This window comes from Diabrotica virgifera, chromosome 7 (genome assembly GCF_917563875.1).
Source record: "Diabrotica virgifera virgifera chromosome 7, PGI_DIABVI_V3a".
In the NCBI taxonomy this organism is placed as follows: Eukaryota; Metazoa; Arthropoda; class Insecta; order Coleoptera; family Chrysomelidae; genus Diabrotica; species Diabrotica virgifera.
The window spans coordinates 81,229,406-81,255,630 of NC_065449.1; the positions used below are offsets into that span (position 1 = coordinate 81,229,406).

General features: G+C 33.7%; 2 protein-coding genes across 3 annotated transcripts in view; one reads left to right on the forward strand and one right to left on the reverse strand.

The window, feature by feature from the left end:
* The window catches only part of LOC126888203 (glutamyl aminopeptidase-like), a 107,772-nt gene extending 91,854 nt beyond the window's left edge, over positions 1 to 15,918 (reverse strand). For both annotated transcript variants that reach the window (XM_050656257.1, XM_050656256.1), the window contains exon 1: positions 15,868 to 15,918. The gene's annotated coding sequence lies outside the window, so the exon portion shown is untranslated. The remainder of the gene's footprint in view (positions 1 to 15,867) is intronic.
* LOC126888544 (uncharacterized) lies at positions 8,498 to 25,751 on the forward strand. The gene is made up of 3 exons (XM_050656890.1): positions 8,498 to 10,220; positions 10,322 to 10,996; positions 25,639 to 25,751. The coding sequence occupies exons 1-3, from the start codon at positions 8,498 to 8,500 to the stop codon at positions 25,749 to 25,751; spliced, it is 2,511 nt and encodes an 836-aa protein (XP_050512847.1).
* The last annotated feature ends 474 nt before the right edge of the window (positions 25,752 to 26,225 follow it).

Consider the following 26,225-nt stretch of genomic DNA (forward strand, 5'->3'; position numbering starts at 1 on the left):
AGTTGTTGACAGCTACATATACCTTGGACATACGGTAAAAATTAGCAGAGACAATCAAACTGCTGAGCTGCTAAGAAGAATAACTCTGGGATGGGCAGCATATGGAAGACTACGTGATATTTTTAAAGGTGATATACCTATCAGCTTAAAAAGAAGAGCCTTTAATCAATGTGTCCTGCCTGTTCTTACATATGGCGCAGAGACACTTACCCTAACAAGGACATCTGCACGAAAACTACAAGTGACGCAACGTAGAATGGAAAGATCATTGTTGGGCATAACGTTAAGAGATAGGGTAAGAAACGAAGAAATTTGTAGAAGAAGTGGTGTAGAAGACATAATAAAACACATAGCCAAAATTAAATGGAAGTGGGCAGGACACGTCGCTAGAATGAGAGATGATAGGTGGACCAAAAAATCTTGGAATGGAGACCGAGAGCGGATAGACGAAACCCGGGAAGACCACCCACAAGATGGACTGACGACATAAAGAGGATTTGTACCAACTGGATTGCAGCAGCGCAGGATAGATCTGAATGGAAGTTTTTCGAGGAGGCCTATGTTCAGCAGTGGACGACTATGGGCTGATGATGATGATGATAAATGATTGAGAGTACGTCTGTCTTTTACTTCATTTAAAATGAACTCTCACATGCAACCCATTCAACGTTTAAACAATAGTAATCAGCAAAGAACCCATCAGATGTAAAATAGAAATTGATGGTGTCAGTATTGAACAAGTAATGGAAATAAAATGGGCAAAGTGAGAAATCAAGTACCAAAAGCAAATAGACTACTAGTGCAATCACTGAAGGTGGATATGAGCTTTTACTTGCGATTTCGTTGAACCTCCATCGATTTGCATGACAATTGATGAGTGGTTAGAGGATATCTCAAGGAACAAAGGTGACATGGTGCCAACTTGCGCTTTTAGATTGGGGGTGGATGCCACCCAGGGGCGTAATAGAGGCCCCCGCAGCATGAAGCTTACGGGGGGCCCCAATATGTCAGGGGCCCCATCTTGTCATCTTTCAGTTGTCATAAACACAGTGCATAATAGCCCAGTGCATAATAATAAATGACCGTTTTGGAGTTTTATCAGCGTCACGACGTATTTGCTTGACAATTTGCGACAATTCACGACCCGAAGGGGAGTAATATAATGTCAAAGTGTCACGAGGGCCAAACAAATCGGTAATTTTTAAATACTTGAGTGTAATTCGGTAAGATTATAGATTATTTAATAAATAAAACTGTTTTTTAAATCATTTTAACTAAGATCTTCTTGATAGCTTCGCCTGAATATTTGCTAAACTTGCTCATGGTGTTCTATTTGACAAATTGTAAAACATTGAAAAAATATGTAATAAAAAACAATGAAGGACATCTGACGTAATACTTGACGACGGGAAATTATCGAAAAAAATTTCCGCTGTAATTTTTATTATTGTAGGTTTCTATTGGTCATAATCTCTATGAATGAAATAATCGAAAAAATATTTTTAGCAAAAATGTAGCTTATAAAAGAAATCGACACAGTAAAAGCAACGTTGTAGTGCATGAAAAATGGTTCTTATTTGTCCAACTGCGAATCGAATATTTGAACGTGAAATAACAAAAAGAATAAAGCACTTTTCGGGGAAAACTCATTAAAACTTTTTTGAATTGTTTAGAAACAAGCTTGATTTTTATTTTTTTGTAGAATCCTTTTGTATAACGTTTCATAGCAAGCTTCTAGCATCAAATCTAAACGAGCGAGTTCAAAATAAAGTTGGCCCCTTTTTTTTACTAAAAAAACGTGGAAATATCTCCCTATTTAGCACCCCAAATAAAATTAATCGTTAGCGCTTTGCCATTTTCACGGTTATTTCACGTTGAAATATTCGATTTGGAATTTGGCTAATAAGAACAACTTTTCATGAGCTGCAATTTTGCATTTACTGGTTCAATAGACTTAATTTTTATCATTTTTATAAGCTACATTTTTCTTAAGAACATTTTTTTTTCGATCAAATAATACTTACTTTTTGAGTTATTTGCAATCATCTGAAAACGTGTTTTTTTTGTTAAACAATAAACATTTTTACTCGTAAATAACTTAAAAAATACTGACTTAACCACTTCGGTGGTCACACGTGGTTTCTCGTTCATTTAGTGGGCTATTACACATATAGTCGGTTCGTTAAACTCAGACAAAACTGGCTAGAGATTTTAATAGGTAATTTTTTATTTTTGGCCAATTTTCCCAAAATTGGCAAAATTACTAAATATTTAGTAATTATTAACTATTGAATAATTACTTTTTGCCAATTTTACCAAATTGGCAAAATTACTTACTAAAATCACTAGCCAGTTGTGTCTGAATTTAGCGAACCGACTGTATAAGTTTTTGTTACACGACATGTCGTATTTAGTAATTTTTAAGGGGGGGCATTAACAATTATGCGGGGGGCCCGACGGATTTTGTTACGCCACTGATGCCACCCCTTCTCGGGAGTGAAAATTATTTCATTAAAAATAACCCCATAATTAGATAGGTGGACAAATTCTTAGCAAAGTTTGTTATATAAAGTTATTAAAATAAATAAAAACTTTTTGAGTTATTAGTGATCAAAAATTTTAATTTTTCGTGAGAAAGATGCATGTTTTTAACCGACTTTTCATAAATAACTCAAAACCTATAAGTTTTTACAAAAAAGTTATTATTATCAAAATTGAATCTAATTAACAATGAAATAAGTTCCTTACTAAAAAAACCTTTTAATGTTAACTTAAAGCGAGTTATAGGTAATTGACTGTATATTTTTTTCGGCGAGTACCCAAATCTAAGTATTCAAGCTTAAATAATGGAAAATGATGCATTTTATAACATAAACTTATTAAACATTTATGAAAGTACTTAGAAATATTTATCAAATGAGATCACGAACACGTTGATAGCATTAAAATTTATGCTCCAAAATTTTTTCAAACTTTAGCTTTTAAAAAATTTTCCAAAAAATGTTATGTTTTTTTTAAATAACTCCGTTAATTTTTAAGATATCAGGTTCACATAAAAACTATTTGAAAGATAATTCCAAAGGCTATTAAAACACGTTCAATTTAATCTTTAAAACTCCTTACAGGGGCGGCCCGTCGGGGTAGGCAAGGTAGGCGCCGCCTACCCTCTTCAAATGTAGTACAATAATATAAATTATTAATATAAATTACTTATTTCAAAATTGTAATTTATAAATTTTGACACAATACTTACAATAAAATAGCAAAAATTATCCAAATTATTTGTAAAAATATCCAAAAAATTTTCTCCGTAGTTATAATTATTGTACGCTCCTTGTAGTATCAGTAGTACTGTATAAGATTCTATATTCTTCCTGGGTCAGGCACTTGAAAACGTAGCCTGAAATAGAACGACGCCAACACCCGAATTGACGTGCGATCTCTCTCTGTTTACGCGAGCAGACCTGCTGCAGGTCTCGCGTATTCTACGATTTTGAAAGGGCGCATAGGCACAGAGTCTTATAGCCGGACCTACAAAATTTTATCAGTTGCTTCTCTTGTGTCTTGTGAAACTGTTTTAAATAATTTTGTTTTTTGATTTTGGCTGTTATTAGTAGGATAAGTATTGAATAAAACTAGGTAGGACAAATTAAATTTGTTTATGAAAACTGAATAATAAACAGGTAAATTTGAGATCGGTCTATTGAAGGGCATTTTAATTTTATATTAATTTAGTAATAATTCACTAACGACAAATAAATCTGTGAATAGTTATTTGTCAGTCGTCCATTATATTTTATAGATTTTATAGAAGTGTTATTAGAATTTAGAGATAATTAAAAATTTAAAGCGAGGTTAATTGTTAACTTATCAATTTATTCGAAGAGTAAATTATTATTTGATACAAAAATAAAATAAGTAATATTTGACGTTGTTGAAACGTAGGTGTGTTAGTTTTATTGGTGGAAAAACTTTAGTCATCGAATATGAATATTTTAAACGATGTAATATGCAGTTTGATCGAGACGCCTTATTCAAGGCGCCAAAATCAAGAAAGGTCAGAAATTATTTCAATGGGCCGGCCTTTACCAAATTTAACAATTTTATCCACAAATAAGACAAAAGACAATCGACCATTCTCGAGATCGTTTAAAACAATATGGTATGAAAATCATAAATGGCTAAGCGGAAGTTATTTTAAAAATTCACTTTTCTGTTGGCCTTGTCTGTTGCTCTCAAATTTGAAGCAAAATGTTTGGGTGAGTCAGGGATATTCAGATTTGAAAAATTTATCAGCTAGTATAAAAAAACATGAATCTTCGAAAGAACATTTAAACAATTGCTTAGGTTTAAAACGGTTAGAAAAAAATAAACAAACTATTGACAGTGCTTTAGCTGGACAAATTTCTCTATCTAATAAGATATATAATGAAGAAGTTGAAAAAGATTGAAGAAGTTGAAGAAATTGATGTTACAATTCTGTTAGTAAAACAAGAACCCGCATTTCGCGGTCGTGATGAGAGCCATAATTCTTCAAACATGGGTAATTTTAAAGAAATTTTTAATTTAGTAGTTAAACGCGATCAGGAAATCCAGGATCATGTTAAAAAATAGAAGGGTGTTCACGGGTTTGTCAAAAACAATACAAAATGATTTAATAGATTGCCTTGCCGATTACGTAAAAATGAAATTTCAACAGAAATTAATGAAAGTCAATTTTTTTCTATACTAGCGGACGATACTACTGATATGACCGAAAAATTACAGTGTACTTTAACAATCCGTTTTGTTAAAAAAGTTGGTCAGGTAACAGAAAGATTTTTAGGGTTTTTTGATGTTAGCGACAATAGATCTGCAGACGCTCTATATAGTTTAATTTCAAACGTGCTTGAGCCGTATGATTACAAAAATAAATAAATTGCTCAATTTTACGATGGTGCAAGTGTAATTTACGGATTGTGCTCTTTAAACGGATTACAATCAAAAATTAAAGTAGATGCTCCAAAAGCAATTTTTACACATTGTTGCGCTCATAGATTACATTTAGTATTGCAAGACGGCTCAAAATGTATTACAAATTGTAGGATATTTTTGTCGCCTACCCGAAGTATATGTGTAGCCTACCCGCATACTGAGGTCGCGAGCCGCCACTGACTCCTTACTTTTTTAAAAATCAAAGGTTAAATGGCCACGGTTGCATGGTTCTCGCAGCAAAATTTAAGCTTTAAACGATTCTGTCTCGGTTTTTTTTTACCCTACAGAAATAGTAAAAAAGGTAAAATATTTGGTATGGAAAAAACTAAAATTTGGCTATAAATAATTTTTTACGTATATTGAGTATTTTTCGAGTTATTATCAAGAGAAAATGCAAGCGACGATAATTTTAAAAATTCAGTTTTTTTTTAAATTATATCTTTTTTTAAAAAATATGCATTCTAAACCGGTGAAAATTGTTAAATCATTACTTATGCTAATATAAAGAAATTTTTGTAAGTATTACTATAAACTTTAATTTTTGTGGGAATGGCGTATGTTTTATTTTTAACTTTTTCCTAAAAATCCAAAATGGTTCTCTTATAGGTCTGGATCCTGCGTATGAAAAAAAACTTGATTAATAGCAAGCTGAAAATTTGTTAATAGTTTAAGGGTGTCTAGTCGGACAAACTTTGATATATGGGAATACTGGAACAGAGGAAGTTTTAATTGTGGAACAGGTTAAAAATTTGGAACGGTCAGACCACGAAAACGTCACATGTATTTTGTCCGACAGAACTTCCAATTGATTTGTTACCCTTTCATTAAACTCTTATGCAAATATCAGGCTGCTATTTATTACCAAATGGGCATTATAATGAGTGGAACACGTAGGACATGTCAAATGTATGACAGGAATTATGACAGGTGATAAATAACAGTCTGATTTTTGCATGAGAGTTTAATGAAAGGGTAACAAATCAATTGGAAGTTCTGTCGGACAAAATACATGTGACGTTTTCGTGGTCTGACCGTTCCAAATTTTTAACCTGTTCCACAATTAAAACTTCCCCTGTTCCAGTGTTCCCATATATCAAAGTTTGTCCGACTAGACACCCTTAAGCTATTACCAAATCTTCAGCTTGCTATTAATCAACTTTTTTTTCATACGCGGGATCCAGACCTATTATTTTCATCATAACTTGCTTAATTTTAATGCTATTAACTTCTTATGGAGCTCATTTGATGGGTATTCCGATATGCGATAGGTACTTTGACAAGTGTTAAGCAGGTATATTTCATACAATGCATCGTTTTCCCGTTATTTAAACTTGAATACTCAGATTTGAGTTCTCGTCGAAAAAATATTCATTCAATTACCCACAACTCACTTTGAATTAACATTAGTTTAGTTCTTTAAGTGAACAGTTTATTCAATTTTTTATTATCTTTAATTTTGATAATAATAACTTTTTTGTAAAAGCTCATAGTTTTTGAGTTATACCTAAAAAAAGCTTTAAAGTATTCATTTTTTACGAACAAATAAAATCTTCTGTCTTTAAAACTCAAAGAGTATTGGTTTATGTTAATAATTGTATATAACAAATTTTCCTTAGAATTTGTCCCTCTATCGATTTATGGTATTATTTTTAATAAATTAATTTTCATCCCCGAAAAGGGGTGGCAGCCACCCCAGGGTAAAAGCGCAAGTTGGCATCATGTCACCTTTGTTCCTTGAGGTATCCTCTAACTGTTGGAAATTCCATACAATTGATTTGTTGTGTAAATAGTTCGAAATCATATCCCATTTTTACCCTTCTCGACGCCCGTGTTCCTTGCTATCTATGTGTTCCTATCGGAGTTAAGGAATGCGAAATGGGTCGAACGCTTACCACTTGAGATGCGAGATTTTTTACCCCCGATGGCATAAGAAGATGAGAAACATTTAGACGGCCCACGAGAAAAGACGTAAACATAGTGACTTGGTCGACGCGTCCTGAGTAACGATTGTAAGTACCTTATTTTTTACCTTGTTTTGTTGTCACCTATATTATTTATCCATTGTTCCTTTGTTATCGTTTTTTGAGCTATTTGACCACCAACAATTGATTTAAATGTGTGTATTAATAAGTTTATATGCGCCTATGAGAATTTCCATTAATCTCTACCAATAGTAGCTATCGGAAGAAAATAGCAGGTATTGTAATTTGTATTGTTTATGGTTCGTTTCGATTTTATGACTCGTTTCGTTCAATACCTGCTAATAACCTACATGTTTGATCCTTCTAACCGTATATGAATTATTTTTTAATATTATTTGATACACTGTTTAAAATTTGAAATGGTGGTTTGATTGATTCGTCGCAATTATAATACATATATTCGTTTATTATTATATATTACAATAGGTTTATAATATAGAATTGATATATTAATTAATAATTATATTTGTTTGTTTCATGTCGGGATATGTATTAGGAAAATTTTATCGTTTAATTTTGCGTTGTGTCGAAGCGAAGCTTATCTGTTTAAGCGTGACGGATTTGGGGTCCTCGTCGTCGGGTGATTTATTATCCAAAGTAGGTACTAAATAGTTTTGAGCTTCGGTTCCTTGAATGGATCTAAAGATTTAATTATCGTTTCTCCGTGTTTAAGAAACCAAATATTTTGTATTTATCCAGAGCTTCAGCAAGGGCGTAGAGAAATATTTTTTTTTTTAGTTATACTTTTAATTTTTTTGATTTCAGGCAGTTTAGGTCTATAATCACCTTTCGTGTTAGTATTTTATTATTACTTTATTATTGCATTTTTTTATCGTCGCATTTATAGTACAGTTAAAATTAATATTATTTTATTTTGATCATTTCATTTCTGTTTGAAATTTTTATATAAAAAGTTGGAATGGATAAATCGAGAAAATTGAAATTCCAGCGGCATACAGCGCTCAATGACATTCAGTCGATTTATGATCTAGGTAGTAAAGCCGTTTCTGATCAGAGTTTACGATCGTTGTTTAAAATAAGGTGTAGTGAGTTAGACGTGATCAAGGAGGAATTTTTAAAGCAGCATACAAGCATTATTAATAATGTTTTGTCGGTACCGGATTCAGATACGGGGGACGAAGAAAAAGTCCGAGAATTATTCTTGGACTTATTCTACAAAATCAAAGTTTTTGACGCGGAATTCTTCGGGTCACCATCTGAAAGTCCAGGTCCAGCGTCTTGTGCTTCCGGCGGAGCTCATCCATCTCACCTCGCTTACCTCGTATTGATCTTCCGCGTTTTCAAGGAAATTTTATTAATTTTGCATCCTTTATAGACCTTTTAATTCGATAGTGCATAACAATGCAGCCCTAGGAAACGTAGAAAAATTCAAATATTTGAAAGGTTGTTTAGACGGGACTCCGCTTAGCTTAATTCGCAATTTGCCCATAACTAACGATAATTACCAAGTGGCTTATGATTTAATTGTTAAACGGTACACAAATGTTCGTCGTTGTGCGACCGCCCATTGGGATGCGATAATGGGCGTTCAAAGAATCTCCGCGGTTAACTCGAAAAGTCTAGCTAAATTAGTAGACACCTTTTTAGAAAATTTAGCCGCATTGAAAACTTTAGGCCTTCCCACTGAGCATTGGGATTTCATTATGTTCAATTTGCTTTTGTCGAAATTAGATGTTGATTCCATTAAGTTATTCGAGTTGGAAAATAAGTCTAATGAAATTCCGTCCTTTAAAAAATTAGTAGCGTTCATCGAAACACAATACATCGCGTATGATAATTTAGACAGTAGTATAGGTGAGGGAAAGAAGTCGTCGCGGGCCCCAAATAACACGGAGCCAAGGGCCAACTCCAAACACCAGGCTGGTGATTCAAGGCACAATCGTAGTAGCTCGTCGTTCATAACAAATTCGTCTTCAGTATGTTGCGCTCTATGCAAACAAAGCCATTATCTCAATCAGTGTTCGTTGTTCTTGAAAAAATCGCCAAAAGAGAGATATCAGTTTTGTAAAGAGTCTTCTTCCTGTTTTAAATGTCTTAATCAGGCTAACCATTCAGTCAAGTCGTGTCCTAAATCCTTCAAATGTAGCAAATGCAGTAGTCATCTCCATAATAGCTTGTTACACTTCGATAGAAACCGTTCCAATAGTCAGTCGTCCTCAGAAAATAATAGTCCAGGGACATCGGGAATCGAATCATCTACTGAAGTATCCCATTGTGCCGCTAGTTTTGTAGGAAAGAAAAATGAAACCAAAAAGGAAATCTTGCTCGGTACTGTTTTGGTTCATGGGATTGACAGTAAAGGGTGTAAACAACCGTTGAGATGTCTTATTGATTCGGGTTCGATGAATTCGTTCATTAGTCGAAAGGCTGTCAATCGATTGGGATGGCCTAAAACTCCTTGCTCGTTCGAAATTAACGGACTCAATTCGATGCAAACGAAACTGAATCAGGGGCAAATAAGTTTCTCTATCCAACCTCGTCATCAGGAGTCACCGGTGTTTCATTTGGAGGCTATTATCACAGATCGGGTTTGCTCGGATTTGCCCAGCACCCAAATAGATATTTCTGCTTGGAATTATATTAAAAATTTGAAGTTAGCTGATCCCAAATTTAATTGTAGTCAATCGGTCGATTTGTTAATTGGTTGTAGTATATTTTCGAAGGTGTTGTTAGAGGGTAAAATTGAAGGTAAACCGGGACAACCTGATGCCCTAAATACCGTTTTTGGATATATTTTGTTGGGCCCAACTAGCACACCTAACCTTTCGTCAACTTGTTCTTCTTCTTCGTCGCTTGTTTGTCTTTCAAATGTGGAAGACTCGTTAGATTCTTCGTTAAGGAAATTTTGGAAACTGGAGAACATACCGGAAGAGCCAGTTTTAGAACCGGAAGACGTTCTGTGCGAAACCATTTATCGGGAAACACATAGTCGGGACGTCTCGGGAAAATATGTTGTGTCTTTGCCTTTTCGTGAATCGCCGCCTTGTTTAAAAGATAGCTATGATGTTGCTTTAAACAAATTTATTTCGTTGGAACGTCGCTGGTTTCGTCAGCCGGGTTTGCAAAAGGAATATTCGTCCCATATGCAGGAGTATATTGATTTAGGTCATATGCAATTGGTTCCTGAGGGCGAAAAGACAAAGGGAAAGTATTATATCCCACATCATTGCGTTGTTAAGTCGGAAAGTGTCTCTACTAAAATTCGAGTGATATATAATGCGTCTCAGAAAAGTCCCAGGCTTGGTAAATCGTTGAATGATATTTATTAGTCGGTCCTAAGCTACAACAGGATATCGTCTCGCTTTTGTTAAATTTTAGACTTAATCGTTTTGCGTTGTGTGCAGATATTCGTCAGATGTATCGTAATATTTTAGTAGTTCCTGAGCATACGGATTATCAACGTGTGTTATGGAGATTTTCTAGCTTTGAGGAGATTCAGGAATATGGTTTGTTAACTGTCATTTTTGGAGTTGTATCCTCGCCGTATCTCGCTCTAAGAACCCTTCAACAACTAGTGTTGGACGAAGGCTCTCGTTTTCCTAAAGCCGCCTCGCTCGTTTGTAATGCTTCGTATATTGATGATTTTGTTTTCGGTGCTTCGACGCTCGAAGAAGCACAAAGTTTAGTCGAAGAATTAGTCGCTTTGTTGAAGTTAGGAGGCTTTGAGTTACGGAAATGGTGTTCGAACGAACCCAAATTGTTGTCGCAATTTCCTGAATTGCATATTAATCCTCATTCTATTAATTTTGATCCAGAATCAAATGGTCCTTCTTTAAAAATCCTTGGCTTGAAGTGGATTGCACAGTCCGATGTCTTTCAATTTGCAGTCAAATTGCAGGATGTCCCTTGTACTAAAAGATCGTTTTTGTCCGAATTAGCTCGAATTTATGACCCGTGCGGTTATCTAACACCTATTACGTTTTTCATCAAGCATTTAATCCAACGACTTTGGGCAACTGGTCTTGAATGGGATGATCGTCCTCCCTCAGAAATTATTCGTGTGTGGGAGCAATATAAAAGTGAATTATCTCTTATTTCACAGTTTAAAATTCCTCGTTTTTTGAATATTTCCTCTTGTCCCATCTTAGAACTTCATGGATTTGCTGATACCAGTGAAAAGGGATACGCTTGTGTCGTTTATATTCGTAGTATTGATAGTCAGAACATGGTCCAAGTTAATTTACTTTGTGCCAAATCGAAAGTAGCTCCTATGAAACAGATTACGATCCCTCGATTAGAATTGTTAGCTGCTGTTCATTTGGTCAAACTTATGTCGTTTGTGTCACAGTCGTGGAAGAATATAATCTTTCAAAAGGATTATGCTTGGGTAGACTCGCAAATAGTATTGCACTGGATTAAAAGTTCACCTTCTAGGTTTAAAACTTTCGTCGCAAATCGCATTTCGTATATCCAGACCCGTAGTCAAAATTATTCGTGGCATTACATTGAATCTCAAAGTAATGCAGCCGATGCGCCTTCGCGAGGCATGTTACCGGCCGCTTTTGTATCGAAACTAGACTGGTTGACAGGTCCTTCGTTTTTGTATAATGTTCCATTAATCTTTCCAGAGGTTCCTCCATCATTGCGGGAAAAATCCCCTTCGGAAGAGGTAAAGAAAAATTTAGTGTTTGTTTCCACTCGTGAGGAACATTTTTTGTCTTGTTTGTTAGAAAACCAATCGTCTTTTACCTCTATCCAAAGAATTTTGGCCTTTATGTTGCGATTCGCGCACAACTCTCGTTTTAAAAGGTCAAGACGTGTAGGACCCTTGAGTTCAGTAGAATTGGAAAGCTCGTTAATTATTCTTGTTAGGTTTACACAGGAACAGTATTTTGAAGACCAGCTTCAGTCGAACTCGTTTCCAAAACCATTTCGCAAATTAGGAGTATTTTTAGATGATAATACTCAGTGCTTAAGAGTAGGTGGTCGTCTATCGCAGTCTTCCTTGTCGTATGAGGCAAAACACCCCTTTTTGTTACCAAAGAAATCTCGTCTTACGACTCTCCTAGTTCGTCATTATCATGAAAAGTACTTACATGCTGGATTTAAGAGTACTCAATTTTTGGTGAGCCAAAGGTTTTGGATATTGTCTTCTAAGCAGTCCGTTAATTCAGTCTTGTCTAAGTGCATTAGATGTTGGAAGCAATCTCCTAGGGCTTTACAGCCCCCTATGGGTGATTTGCCTAAATTTCGTCTCGGAGCCATTAAACCCTTTTCGATTTGTGGGGTTGATTATGGTGGGCCCTTTTCGATAACTATGTCTCGTTATCGAGGAGTTAGAAGTCAAAAAGCATATTTGTGCCATTTTGTTTGTTGTGCCACAAAGGCTTTACATCTTGAATTGGCTAGTGATTTGTCCGCAGAAGCCTTTTTAGCCGCTTTACAGCGTTTTATTGCTCGGAGAGGTCGAGTATCGCAAGTATTTTGTGATAACGGTACCAACTTTCATGGCGCGTATCGACAATTGCGTAGCCTTATGGAGGGTGCTCTTGATAAAGAAAATATTAAATGTTCTTTTGCTCCTCCTGCGGCTCCGCATTTTGGTGGTATTTATGAGCGCGGCATTCGTTCTGTAAAAGAACATATTGCTCGGATACTCGGGGCTCAAATTTTGACATATGAAGAGTTTTACACTGTTTTGACGTTGATTGAGTCCGTTTTGAATTCGCGTCCTCTCACCCCATTGACCAATGATGTTGAAGATCTCAACGCTTGGACCCCAGGGCATTTCCTGACTCTCGAACCTTTAACATCATTGCCTGTGCCTGATTTTTCGGAGGTATCCCTCAATCGTTTGTCCCGATGGCAGTTGTTACAACGCATCCATAGGGATTTTTGGGCTCGATGGCGTAAGGAGTATTTACATACCTTACAACAAAGGTCCAAATGGTTAGATTCTGGCTTTGTACCTAAAATCGGTAGTTTAGTTGTTTTGAAGGAGGATAATTTGGCTCCGTGTAAATGGCCTCTCGCGCGTCTTGTTGAATTGCATGCGGGCAAAGACAGGGTAGCTCGGGTAGCCACCGTGCGTACGACTAACGGAACTTTGAAACGGCCTCTTGTCCGACTCTGTCCCTTGCCGATAGAGGACTAGATGTCAACTTTTCGTTACTTTAGATTTAGTTTTTTGTTCGGATTTGTTAGTACGACTGCGACAAAACCACCATTTTAATTTTAGTTTTGATTTGAGCTTAAGTTTTTAATATCTTTTGTTTAAGTATTTTAGTATTTTTTGTTTATTGGATTTGTTTTTTTTGTCATTGCTTGTTGCCCAAGTAGTGATATATAGTATTAGTTATTGTTAAATGCCTTATGGCCTTTAAAGGGGGAGAATGTTGGAAATTCCATACAATTGATTTGTTGTGTAAATAGTTCGAAATCATATCCCATTTTTACCCTTCTCGACGCCCGTGTTCCTTGCTATCTTTGTGTTCCTATCGGAGTTAAGGAATGCGAAATGGGTCGAACGCTTACCACTTGAGATGCGAGATTTTACCCCCGATGGCATAAGAAGATGAGAAACATTTAGACGGCCCACGAGAAAAGACGTAAAATTAGTGACTTGGTCGACGCGTCCTGAGTAACGATTGTAAGTATCTTATTTTTTACCTTGTTTTGTTGTCACCTATATTATTTATCCATTGTTCCTTTGTTATCGTTTTTGAGCTATTTGACCACCAACAATTGATTTAAATGTGTGTATTAATAAGTTTATATGCGCCTATGATAATTTCCATTAATCTCTACCAATAGTAGCTATCGGAAGAAAATAGCAGGTATTGTAATTTGTATTGTTTATGGTTTGTTTCGATTTTATGACTCGTTTCGTTCAATACCTGCTAATAACCTACACTAACTGTTAACCAATTTTCATGAAAATCGATGGAGGTTCAACGAAATCGGAGGTGAAAACCTTCAGTGACTGCACTATACCTTGAATTGCCAATTTCTCGTTTATAGAATTAGGCTCTGGCTTTTTCAATAAGTATTTTTATTTCTCTGATTATATCCCAGTTATAAAGACCTGCAGACGCTACTAAACACAATTTGTGACGCTGGGGAACAATTTGGTTTAACAATAAACATAAAGAAAACAAATACCTTGGTTATCAGTTACAGGGGCAAAGTCTTTACATTACAATGATCCAGATAAAAAACGAGTCTGAACTACGGAAGATCTAAATCCGAAATAAGAAATTTGGTCAAGAATAGAGCAATCAAGAGCAGCTTTTTTGAAGATGAGGAAATTTCTGAGTAACCAAAGAATCAATCTGCAAATCCGATATCTGATGGTAAAATGTTATATCCACTCTATTTTTCTTTATTATGTGGAAGCCTGGACTGTTAATGGTGACAATGAGAAACCTGGAAGCTTTTGAGATGTGGCTTTTTAGAAAAATTTTGAAAATACCAATGGACCGATCATATTACGAACGAAATGGTGTTGCACAGAATGGGAAGAGACAGAGAACTTTTGACCACCATTAAAAGGCGAAAGACAGCATATTTGGGGCATATACTTAGAAATGATAAGTACGAGTTGTTGCAGCTGATTATGAAGGGTAAAATCCAAGGAAAAAGGTGTCCTGGTAGACGACAAATAACTTAGCTGAAAAACATTCGCTACTGGACCGGTTTAAATACACAGACGCTTTTAAGAAAAGCAGAAGATAGAGGGGTCCCGGACTATTGCCCGAAAACGGTTTCCCGAAAGAAAATTCCCCGAAAGCAATTCCCCGAATGGACAATTCCCCGAATGGACAATTCCCCGAATGGACAATTCCCCGAATGGACAATTGGCCGAATAGACAATTGGCAGATAAACAATTGCCCGAAAAGAGAATTGACCGAAAAATATATTTAAATAGTTATTGCTTTATACGTATTGCCTATATTATACTAATACGGTAACTTACGTGCTATTTAAATAGTTATTACTGCTTATATTGTGTTCGACCTAATAGCTATCGCGTTAACTAATTTATTATGATAATATATATTTTTTATTCCATGTTCCCTTCACACTTTACTCAGGCTTAGGACTTAGGCCGCTGGCGTGTTTAGAACTTGGAATAAACATCCAATTTGTCACTTTTTGGAGATTTTTTATTTTTTTGAATTTTATTTACAGTTTTATTTACATCTTTATATGTATTTCCTATATACTAATACGATCAATTAGGTATGTGCTATTCCCCGCAACAATTAGTAAGTGTTCGCAGGGTCGTAATTGTTTACCAAACTTGCAATCCGCTCTGCACAATCTCTGTCACGATACATGTAAAGCGATAACTATTTAAATATATTTTTCGGTCAATTCTCTTTTCGGGCAATTGTTTTTCTGCCAATTGTCTATTCGGGAAATTGTCCATTCGGTCCATTCGTGTTGCGGGGAATTGTTCATTCGGGAAATTGTCCATTTGGGGAATTGCTTTCGGGCATTTGTCTTTCGGGAAACTGTTATCGGGCAATTGTCCTAGATCCAAGATAGAGACAAAGCAATGGTTATAGAAAACCTTTATTAGAGGAGTCGGCACAAGAAGAACAATATCCCAATTATCGTTAACTTTGGTCTCAAATATGTGATGTTGTGGACTTTTTCTAGCTTGATTTGTATAAGTTTTAGCCTATATTCAATAAATGTTTCGGCCACCCTAAATTTGTGAATAGTTTCGTAGTGAGAAAAAACTCAAAAACTAAAAAAGTTGAAAAGTACCTATTTACAAGTCGTAATTTATTAAGAATAATATTTTTGAAAATTCGTGAAACACTGGTCGGGATTGGGGATTGGGGCCTTCAGTAGAAACTGAAATGATATCATTCGGATAGATAAAGAAGCAAGAAATACAACAATAAAGACATATTTAGGATAATAATTATAATGACTTACCCAATTAAAAAAGAGGTCTCTTGACGAACAAAAGTGGTGGATTACATGTTGCTGCAGACGGAAAATGAGAAGATTTGAAAATATAGGAATATTTATATTGTTGAATTTCATATAGGCCTGGATCCCGCGTACCAAAAAAAACTGGTTAATAGCAAGCTGAAAATTTGTTAATAGCTTAACAGTGTCTAGTCGCACAAACTTTGATGTACAGGAACACTGGAGCAGGGGAAGTTTTAATTGTGAAACAGTTTAAAAATTTGGAACGTCAGATTACGAAAACGCCCCATGTATTTTGTCGGACAGAACTTCTAATTGATTTGTTACCGTTTCATTGAACTCTCATGCAAAAATCAGACTGCTAATTATCCCCAATATAATTCCTGTCATTTGACATGTTCTTCGTGTTCCACTCATTAAAATGCCCAGTTGCTGATAAACACCAGTCTGATTTTTGCATGAGAGTTTAATGAAATGGTAACAAATCAATTGGAAGTTCTGTCCGACAAAATACATGGATCGTTTTCGTAGTCTGACGTTCCAAATTTTAACCTGTTCTACATTTAAAACTTCCCTTGTTCTAGTGTTCCCATACATGAAAGTTTGTCCGACTAGACACCGTTAAGCTATTAACACATTTTCAGCTTGCTATTAATCAACTTTTTTTTTGGTACGCGGGATCCAGGTCTAATACTGTGAGGATCCGTTCCTTTGATGCATTATGGCGGAATATTTAAAAGGGCTTATTTTAGAGTAGTTTAAAATAGATATCTGACGAAACCTTTTATTACTGCAGAAATTTTTCAAAGCAGTCATAATAAAAATAGCATAAGAATTAATTTAAAGAGGAATAAATTAATATACGGAATATCTCACATAATTTAGTAAAATTAAAAAGAAAATTCCACACCTGTAATTTTGAACCAATCAAAATACGTTATTTTGACAGATCACCATGGCAACGGAGGTATTTTATCGGAAATTTTTTGCTCGTGGGGTACCCAACAGCGAATTATAGTGGAAATTTTTTTACGTTTACAATAACAGAACATTTTTGACAGACTGGTTTTTATTTGTTTACATAATTTAGTTTTGATTCATTTTCTATCACTTGTAGTTACTCAAAACTTATGTAAAATTGAAGAATATACTATTTTCTATCTTGAAATGGTATTCCCATGCAACTACAATGAGTAGAAATTACGAATTTGAAAGCCTAAATAATTGCTGACAAAGCTATGGCGCGCTATTAATCTGTTCATGCAGCTTTGGATTTTCAAATGCAAATTTGGTGTGGAATTTTCTTACCGAATACCACGCGAAGTCAAATTAATATCCGGAAATTTTTTTTTGATCATGAATATTTTTAGAAAATTTCCCTCGTCTGCGACTCGGGAAATTTTCAAAATATTCATGATCTCAAAAAAATTTCCGGAAATAATTTGACCTCTAGTGGTATTACTAGTGAAAATAAAAAATTTGCATCGTAAATACGGTTTGATACTTTTAGGCCCGGTACTTTATGTTTCGATTAACAGCCGGTTAGTTAACCGGGGTTTAATCGGGACCTCTTTAGGGTCTCTTGCGTTGTAATAAATGCAATTACAAGTATTATTATAATTATAAATAAGTATAATAATAATTATAATTGCATTTATTACAAGGCAAATGACCGTAAAGAGGCCCCGATTAAACCCCGGTTAACTAACCGTAGCCCAATAAATGACCGTTTTGGAGTGTAATTTCCAGGGGCAACTCCGAATTGCATGAAAATTTGGATTTAGGTTATACTTCCCTTTCACTTCAAAGTTGAATTTGTGCCGTTGGTTGCTTTTACTTGGGGGGTGACATTTACCCCTCCTCGGGGGGTGAAAAACGCATGTTTAAAATAAGGCCGGAAATTGATAAACTGACTTATTTTAAGCACCTTTTGTTCTATAAAGTTTTTTACGTAAGTCAATACTTTTCGAGTTATTCGCGATTTAAAATGTTGATTTTTCGACAAAAAAATTACGTTTTCAGACCGTTTTTCCCAAATAACTCAAAAAGTAAATATTTTACCGAAAAAAATACTTTTAGCAAAAGTGTAGCCTATAAAAAATCGAAAAAAAAATGGTGTACCAGTAAAGTCTAGAAATTGAGCAGAAGCAAAGTTGTAGCTCATGAAAAATACGTTCTTATTCGTCTAATTCCAAATCGAATAATTTAACACGAAATCATCGAAGAAAGAAGCGTTTTTCGGGAAAACCTTATAAACATTTTTAAAGTATCGAAAAAAAAGCTTATTATTTGTTTTTTACAAAAGTTTACAGCATCAAAAATAAACGAGTTACACTGAAAAAAAAAGTTGGCCCCTTTATTTTGGTAAAAAAATCGTGAAAACCTCCCTCTATTTAGCACTCTAAATGAAATTAATCGTTTGGCTTTACCATCTATTTTAACTGTATATGTATTGTTTATATGATCTGTAAGTTTGATTGGTTTGAAGTGCTTATTTTTAAAAACATTTGGTTTTACAGTAAAAAAAAATTTCTAAAAATTTTTAAAAAATTTCTTTTTTTCAAAATAACTTAAAAAGTATTAGTGATATAAAAAATCTTTAAGAGTAAAAAAATGTAGGTTTTGCCATTATAAATATGCTAGTTTATTTTGTTTCTCCGTAAGATAAAAATTGGTTAAGATATGGCTGTTCAAAATTTGCATACACTCGTGATTAGTGACCCATTCAAGCTTTCTCAATTATAACCCTTTCAAAAATAAACACTTTAAACCGGTGAGACTGACAGATCATATAAAAAATAGATAGTTAAGTCAATTTTTTGTAAAGCGGTAGCGATTAATTTCATTTGGGGAGCTAAACACGGCGAGATTTTCATGATTTTTAACAAAAAAAAAGAGGGCCAAATTTATTTTGATCGTAACTCGCTTGTTTTTAATGCTAAAACTTTTGTTAACAATTAAAATAAAGCTTTTTATAAACACTTTAAAAAAGTTTAAATGGGTTTTTCCCAAAAAGTGCTTAATTTTTCAGTGATGTCACCTTGAAATATTCGATTTGGAATTAGACGAATAAGAACGTATTTTTCATGAGCTATAACTTTGTTTTTATTTTATTGATAGACTTTACTGATACACCATTTTTTTGGATTTTTATGAGCTACACTTTTGTTAAGGACATTTTTTTCGATAAAATAATTACTTTTTGAGTTATTTGCGAAAAACCGTCTGAAAACGTAGTTTTTTGTCGAAAAAACAACATTTTCAATGGCAGATAACTCGAAAAGTATTGACTTACGTAAAAAACTCTATAGAACAAAAGTTTCTTAAAATCAGTCAATTTATCCATTTCCGGTCTTATCTTGAACGTATGTTATTTCACCCCCGAGAAGGGGTGACTGTCACCCCCCAAGTAAAATCATCCAACGGCACAATTTCAACTTTGAAGTGGAGGGTAAGTAGAACCTAAATCCAAATTTTCATGCAATTCGGAGTTGCCTCTGAAAATTACACGGTATCGCCGAATTTCCCGTTCATTTACTGGGCTACCAGCTGTTAATCGAGACATAAAGTACCGGGCCTTAGTACGGGATCCGAATCTACTTCGACCTTCACCCATCTGCTTTCCGTATGATACATTTTTGAAGTTATATTTCTTTAGGCGCGAGGGTGAATTTTTATATTCCCTGGCGCATGCGCACACCGACAGTATGGTATTAGTCGCTACAAATTTTAAGTTATGTAGCGCAAATAAGGTGTGCGTGGAAAGAATATATTATTAGTGTTTTTAGTAAATATATTTATTATAATTTTTGTCTCTGGATTTGTCTTCCTCCTAATAAGTATTATTGAAAATGTTTATTTTCAATTAATGTATCTGTCACTGTGATTGTAATTATGTCCTAGAAATGATCGACTTAATACAAAAGCGGTGGTAGCTGATCGGTAGAGCATTCGGCTAGGGATCGAGAGGTCCCCTGTTCGAATCCGGACAAAGTCATATCCTTTTTTTTTATTTTTGGTATTCTTTTTGTTCTTTCTAAAATTAGTTTAATATTTAAATACAATACAAAAAACTGTTTAAAGTAGATAGGTATATTGATTTCGCTGAAATCATAATATGAAGTTAGATTAGAAGTTAGATTAGAAGTTAGTTAGAAGTACACACAGATTCTTTTTTTTTTAATGTTGTTCTGAAGCTATTTTCTTGTGGCATTTTTACAATTTTAACTATTTAGAATGGGAAATAAGCCACAATATTATTAAAAAATGATTTTTATTAACGTTTCGACGCCCAAATCGGGTGCCGTTGTCAAAATACAAAATACTATTAATATAAACAAAAATGTTGTTGCTTAGTAAAAAAATTCTTCTAATAATTTATTTAATTTGACTCATTTATATCGGCAATTCAGATACATATGATACATTTTAAAGTAGAAGACTTTAAAATGATATTGCCAATATTTATGAGTTGCGTTCCTGGGACGACTTTACTGAAAGATAGTTCATTCGATTACATGAAATCAACCCCAACTCAAGAATATCCGTCACAAAAAATCATAGCATGTGATCTGTCTTTAAAAAGACAACCACATGCAACGGTGACATTAAAATTCTCGCGTTAGAGATCTCATAGTAAATCACGAGGGAAAACCAGGAAAAACCTCGTGATACTATCCCGACATCGTAAGTATTTGGTCTTACATTTAATTTACTCTCAAAATTAATACCAAATTCTGACTTTACTATAATTTTGTTTAAATTATAAATAATATCAATAATACATGGGTATATAAGTAATACTAAAATATAAAATATGTACTAACTCGACTATTGACTTACTAATTGTGGTATTTTCTTTCTATTGACTTCCTCTTTCAGTATGGGTATCCACATCCTACTGCATTCCACCGAGGAATTTGCGACACAATTGGTTTCGTTTAGCATAATTAGAGCCGCTTCTTTGATTTTTCTCTTTTTACTGTCTGTTTCTTTCAGGACTATACTTGAATCTCTCCACTGAACTCTATGTTCATTATCCCATGCGTGTTGACATATTTGAGATCTATCAAATTCTCTATTTTTAATATAAGATTGATGTTCACTTATTCTAACGTTTAATGGAAATATTAATTATTAATTATTATTAATTAATTATTAATTCACTTATTCTAAACCAGGAACGCAACTCATAAATATTGGCAATATCATTTTAAAGTCTTCTACTTTAAAATGTATCATATGTATCTGAATTGCCGATATAAATGAGTCAAATTAAATAAATTATTAGAAGAATTTTTTTACTAAGCAACAACATTTTTGTTTATATTAATAGTATTTTGTATTTTGACAACGGCACCCGATTTGGGCGTCGAAACGTTAATAAAAATCATTTTTTAATAATATTGTGGCTTATTTCCCATTCTAAATAGTTAAAATTCTTTTTTTTTTATTAAATTTCATACAAAGAGAAATATGACTTGCATGGGTTGCCTATCAAAATCTTGTCATAGCTATCATTAAGGGGAGAGCGTAGGGTTTAAAATCATCATTTCAAGCACATTTTTGTGAACTTTTTTTTTGAAAGAATGGTAGAATTATTTTATTTTTAAATTAAATAAGAGTATTCAGTACAGTTAATAGAATATTTAAAAAATATCAAGGAAAAATATAATAAAATGAGCTAACCGTGGCAAATTTTTAAAGACACCTCAAAAAACAATGGATTTTGCGGTGGACATCAGAACTCATCATTGGACTATGTTAAACAAACAAAAAATTCAAATACATTTTATTAGCTTATGAGTTTCTCGAGGTAACGCTATCGAGTTTTTTATTGTAGTTATAACGATTTTTGACTCTTTGGTATATTTTTTTGCAAAACATATTTTTTTTGCAAGAAAGCATAAAACAAAAGATTTCTCGACAGCGTTACCTCACGAAAGAAAATATATACAAATTTCCAGGCGGATCGGTCAAGTAATTTTTGAGGTACAGCTGGTTCCAAAAAAAACTGATACGACTTTTAAAGCGTATTTTGTAGAAAATTGAGCAGTGTACTTTATTCTTCTTCTTCTTTTTGTTTATGGTCTCGCTGCAAGGCAATTACCAGCACGATTTATAGGCGATCTTGATGTAAGCCATATCAAAATCTCTGACTATGTTCTTGTAAAAAGCTTTTGATGAGGTGTGATATAATGAATATGAGTTTAATTATATTTAATTTATTATATTTTGAAGGATAAACTTATTATTTACATACTGTCACTGTCACTGCCAAATCTTAAAATTTGTCAGATAACTTCAACCTCAAAAAATGGCTGTTTGTTTGTTTATTTTATTATTTGTCTGTCATAATAAATATAATATAATGTCAGACCAATCATACACTGCTCCAAATGATCAAATCTTACTAAGAGTCGTATCAGTTTTTTTAGGGACCAGCTGTACAATGTTTACTGCCTTTGAAAAAAGAAGTTTTGAGAAAAACGCCTTTAAAATTTTGTCAACTTTTATTTTCAATATCTGTTTTGTCTGTAAAATCGTAAAGTGATGTACACCGGAATATGTTTTTAAATCACGGAGTAATTTATAAAAAAGAATGGGAACACCTGTTGACCGTTTTTCACAACGTTCAAGCGAGCTGGCACGAACCTTCTGCAAAGCGAGTCGAAAGTAGGCATATTCAACACTAATTTTAATATCATTTAAGATTCTTTAATAAACTTTATTTTGATATATTTTTATTGGTAAACAGATCGGAGCAGTCACCTATATTTGCTTAATTGTTTACACTGCTTGCCCGGTAGCCATGAACATTATCCCGTAGGCAATACCTCATAGACCTTTTTTTATCTCTTAAACTTTTTGTTTCAATAAAATTGAATTGGTAAACAAATGGGTGAAACTTGCTAAACAAAGTTTTTTGAAAACTTTCAAAATTTTAAAATTTTCGATTTTTTTAATATTTCAAATGAAAGTATATAGCTTCAAAAATACTCTGAAAATTTCAAATTCATTGGAGCAAAAATACAGGAAATAAAGCATGTTGAATATCCCAACAGTCGACTCGCTGTGCAGCAGGACCGCGCCAGCTCGCTTGAACGTAATGAGCAACGGTCAACAGCTGTTTCCATTCTCTTTTGTAAATTACTCCGGGATTCAAAAAGGGGCGGGCATGTTTTCGACGCTAAAGTACCTCAGGGTCTTAAAAGTACCCGTGTTTTGGACGCTGCCAGAAAGTAAAGTTAGGACCGAAGGGTTGGGTCTTCCTCCTTTGGGTCTTTTAAATTTAGCGTCCAAATCATGCACATCCAACGGGTTGTATAAATTCCACTGATGTAGAGTAAGAGGTAGAATAGGATTTATTCGGTGAGACATTTTTACCTCCCTCAGAAGTCGAAGAATCTTTCATATATGATTTTATGGCTATTCAACCAAAGGATGCAAAAATTGAAAAGTTTTCCGACTACTTATTGGACAACTACATTGGCGACCACGCAACATTTCCGCCGGAGATGTGGGCTACGATGAGTGAGAGTTTAGAATTAACAACTAATGCTTGTGAATCGTTCCACTCGCGTTTTAATGATAATTTTTACCATGCTCATCCAAATATTTTCCATTTTATTGATGTTTTAAAAAATTTTCAAACTGAAACTTACATTAAAATTAATAGTGTCCATGAAAGTAATAGACTTAAAGATCCAAAGAGTAGAAAAAAAATTATGTTCGTTAGAGGTAGGATACATGAGTATCAAACTAACTGTATCGATCGATACCATTTCGTAAAATGTATGTCGTATTTATTTCAAAGTGACAAATAAACCTTATCAAGCTTAATCTCTAGAATTTTATTACCTGACTTTCCATTTACATTTCAATTAGACCCAGCGTCCAAATCATGTATGCAGAAACAGGTAATTTTATTTTTCAGCGTCGAATTTTAAATTTAGCGTCCAAATCATGCACGCTCTCAAAAAGATATTACGGTGTGCATCATTTTATGATTTAAGAGACAAAAAAGAAATTGAAAATAAAACTTTACAAAACTTTAAACACGTGTTTTTCAAAACTACTTTTTTCAAAGGCGATATACATTGTACCTCAAAAACTATTTGAGATATATTTGAGGTAGGAATTTTGTATATTTATATTTTCTTTATACATTTCGTAAGGTAACTGTCGAGAAATTTTTTGTTTTATGCTTATTTTTTGTTTAACAATAATAACTATGTTGACTTTCACCCTTTTTGCAAAAAAAAATCGTTTTGACTTCTGAGTGATACCAGAAAGTAAAAAATCATTAAAACTAAACAAATCGACAACATTACCACGAGAAACAAATAAGCTAATAAAATTTTTTTGAATTTTTTGTTTAACATGATCCAATTATGAGTTCTGATGTCCACCGCAAAATCCATTGTTTTTTTGAGGTGTTTTTAAAAATTTGCTACCGTTGGCTTATTTTGCTATATTTTTTCAATTTTTTTGAATATTTTATGAATTATACTGAATATGCTTATTTAATGTTGTTCTGAAGCTATTTCCTTGTGGCATTTTTATAATTACGTATTTTTTATGGGAAATAAGCCACAATTTTATTAAAAATTATATCACGATAGTATATATTGATAGGATAGTATCACGAGGTTTTTTCCTGGTTTTCCCTCGTGATTTACTATGGAATCTCTAACGCGAGAATTTTACTGTCATCGTTGCATTTGGTTGTCTTTTTAAGGACAGATCACATGCTATGATTTTTTTGCGACGGAAATTCTTGAGTTGGGATTGATTTCATGTAATCGAATGAACTATCTTTTAGTAAAGTCGTCCCAGGAACGCAACTCATAAATATTGGCGATATCATTTTAAAGTCTTCTACTTTAAAATGTATAATATACGTCTGAATTGCCAATATAAATGAGTCAGATTAAATAAATTATTAGAAGAATTTTTTTTACTTAGCAACAACATGTTTGTTTTATTTTAATAGTATTTTGTATTTTGACAACGAAACCCGATTTGGGCTTCGAAACGTTAATAAATTCATTTTTTAATAAAATTGTGGCTTATTTCCCATAAAAAATACGTAATGCTTATTTAATTTAATTAAAAATAAAATAGCTATACCATACTTTCAAAAAAAAATGTGCTTGAAATTTTAATTTCACACCCCCCCTCTTTCCCCCATTTAAGGATAGCTATGACAATATTTTGATAGGCAACCCATGCAAGTCATATTTTTCTATGTATTAAATTTAATAAAAAAAGTGTCATCGGGAAAGCAGAAGGTTAAAAGTCGACCTAGATTCGGATCTTGGGCTCTTTACTTTATTGGAAATTATTTAAAGTGCTTACCTGCAACAAGAACGTACCTTTTGAAAGGTTATTTTGTTGGCATTGCTAAAGCTTTTATAAGAAAAAACCTTATCGGGATATTCTAAATAATTACAGATAGTATTAATTTACTACTTAACTAAAATAGTAAAATAAAATAAAATTTTATCGGTCCAAAATATTTTTTCACGATCGCATCACGATCGGAAACTCGTGAGTCCAACCATCAGTTTTATTGTTAACGTTTTTCCTACAAAATAATTTTACCATTAAAATTTATTTATGTATTCAGAGATAATATAATAATAATAATATAATAAATTAAATGAACTTTTTAGGTCCAATATTTTTTCAATCATGAATAAATTCGTGATGCCAAACGTCACGGTTGTATTGAATTTTATTATACAATTTTATTTAATATTTAAAACACAGCCTGTAATATTGACAGACGGCCTGTGGAGTCAACGGGGACAGTAGCAGCAATGGTCACCAAAATAACAGACGAGGAAGTGGAGAAAGAAAGGAAAAGCGGTAGGACCAGATGATATTGCTGGGAAACTATGGAGAGCATTGGGAGAGACAGGAACAAGGTGGCTAGCAGGTTTATTTAATAGAATTATGGAAGTTGGACAAATGCCAGATGAATGGAGAAGCAGTATACTAGTACCTGTCTACAAAAACAAAGGAGATATACAACAATGTACAAACTACAGGGCTATAAAACTGCTTAGCCACACCATGAAAATAAGGGAAAGAGAAAAGTAATTGATAGACGGATACGTGAAGAGACCGAAATATCCGAGAATCAATTAGGCTTTATGCAGGGCAGATCAACAACAGATGCAATTTTCATTATAAGGCAGTTGATGGAAAAATACAGGAGTAAAGAAACAAACGCTCATATGGTATTCATTGATCTTGAAAAAGCATATGATAGAGTTCCTCGAGAGATTCTGTGGTGGGCACTCAATAAAAAAGGAGTCCCTGGTGAATATGTAAAGATTGTGAGGGATATGTGT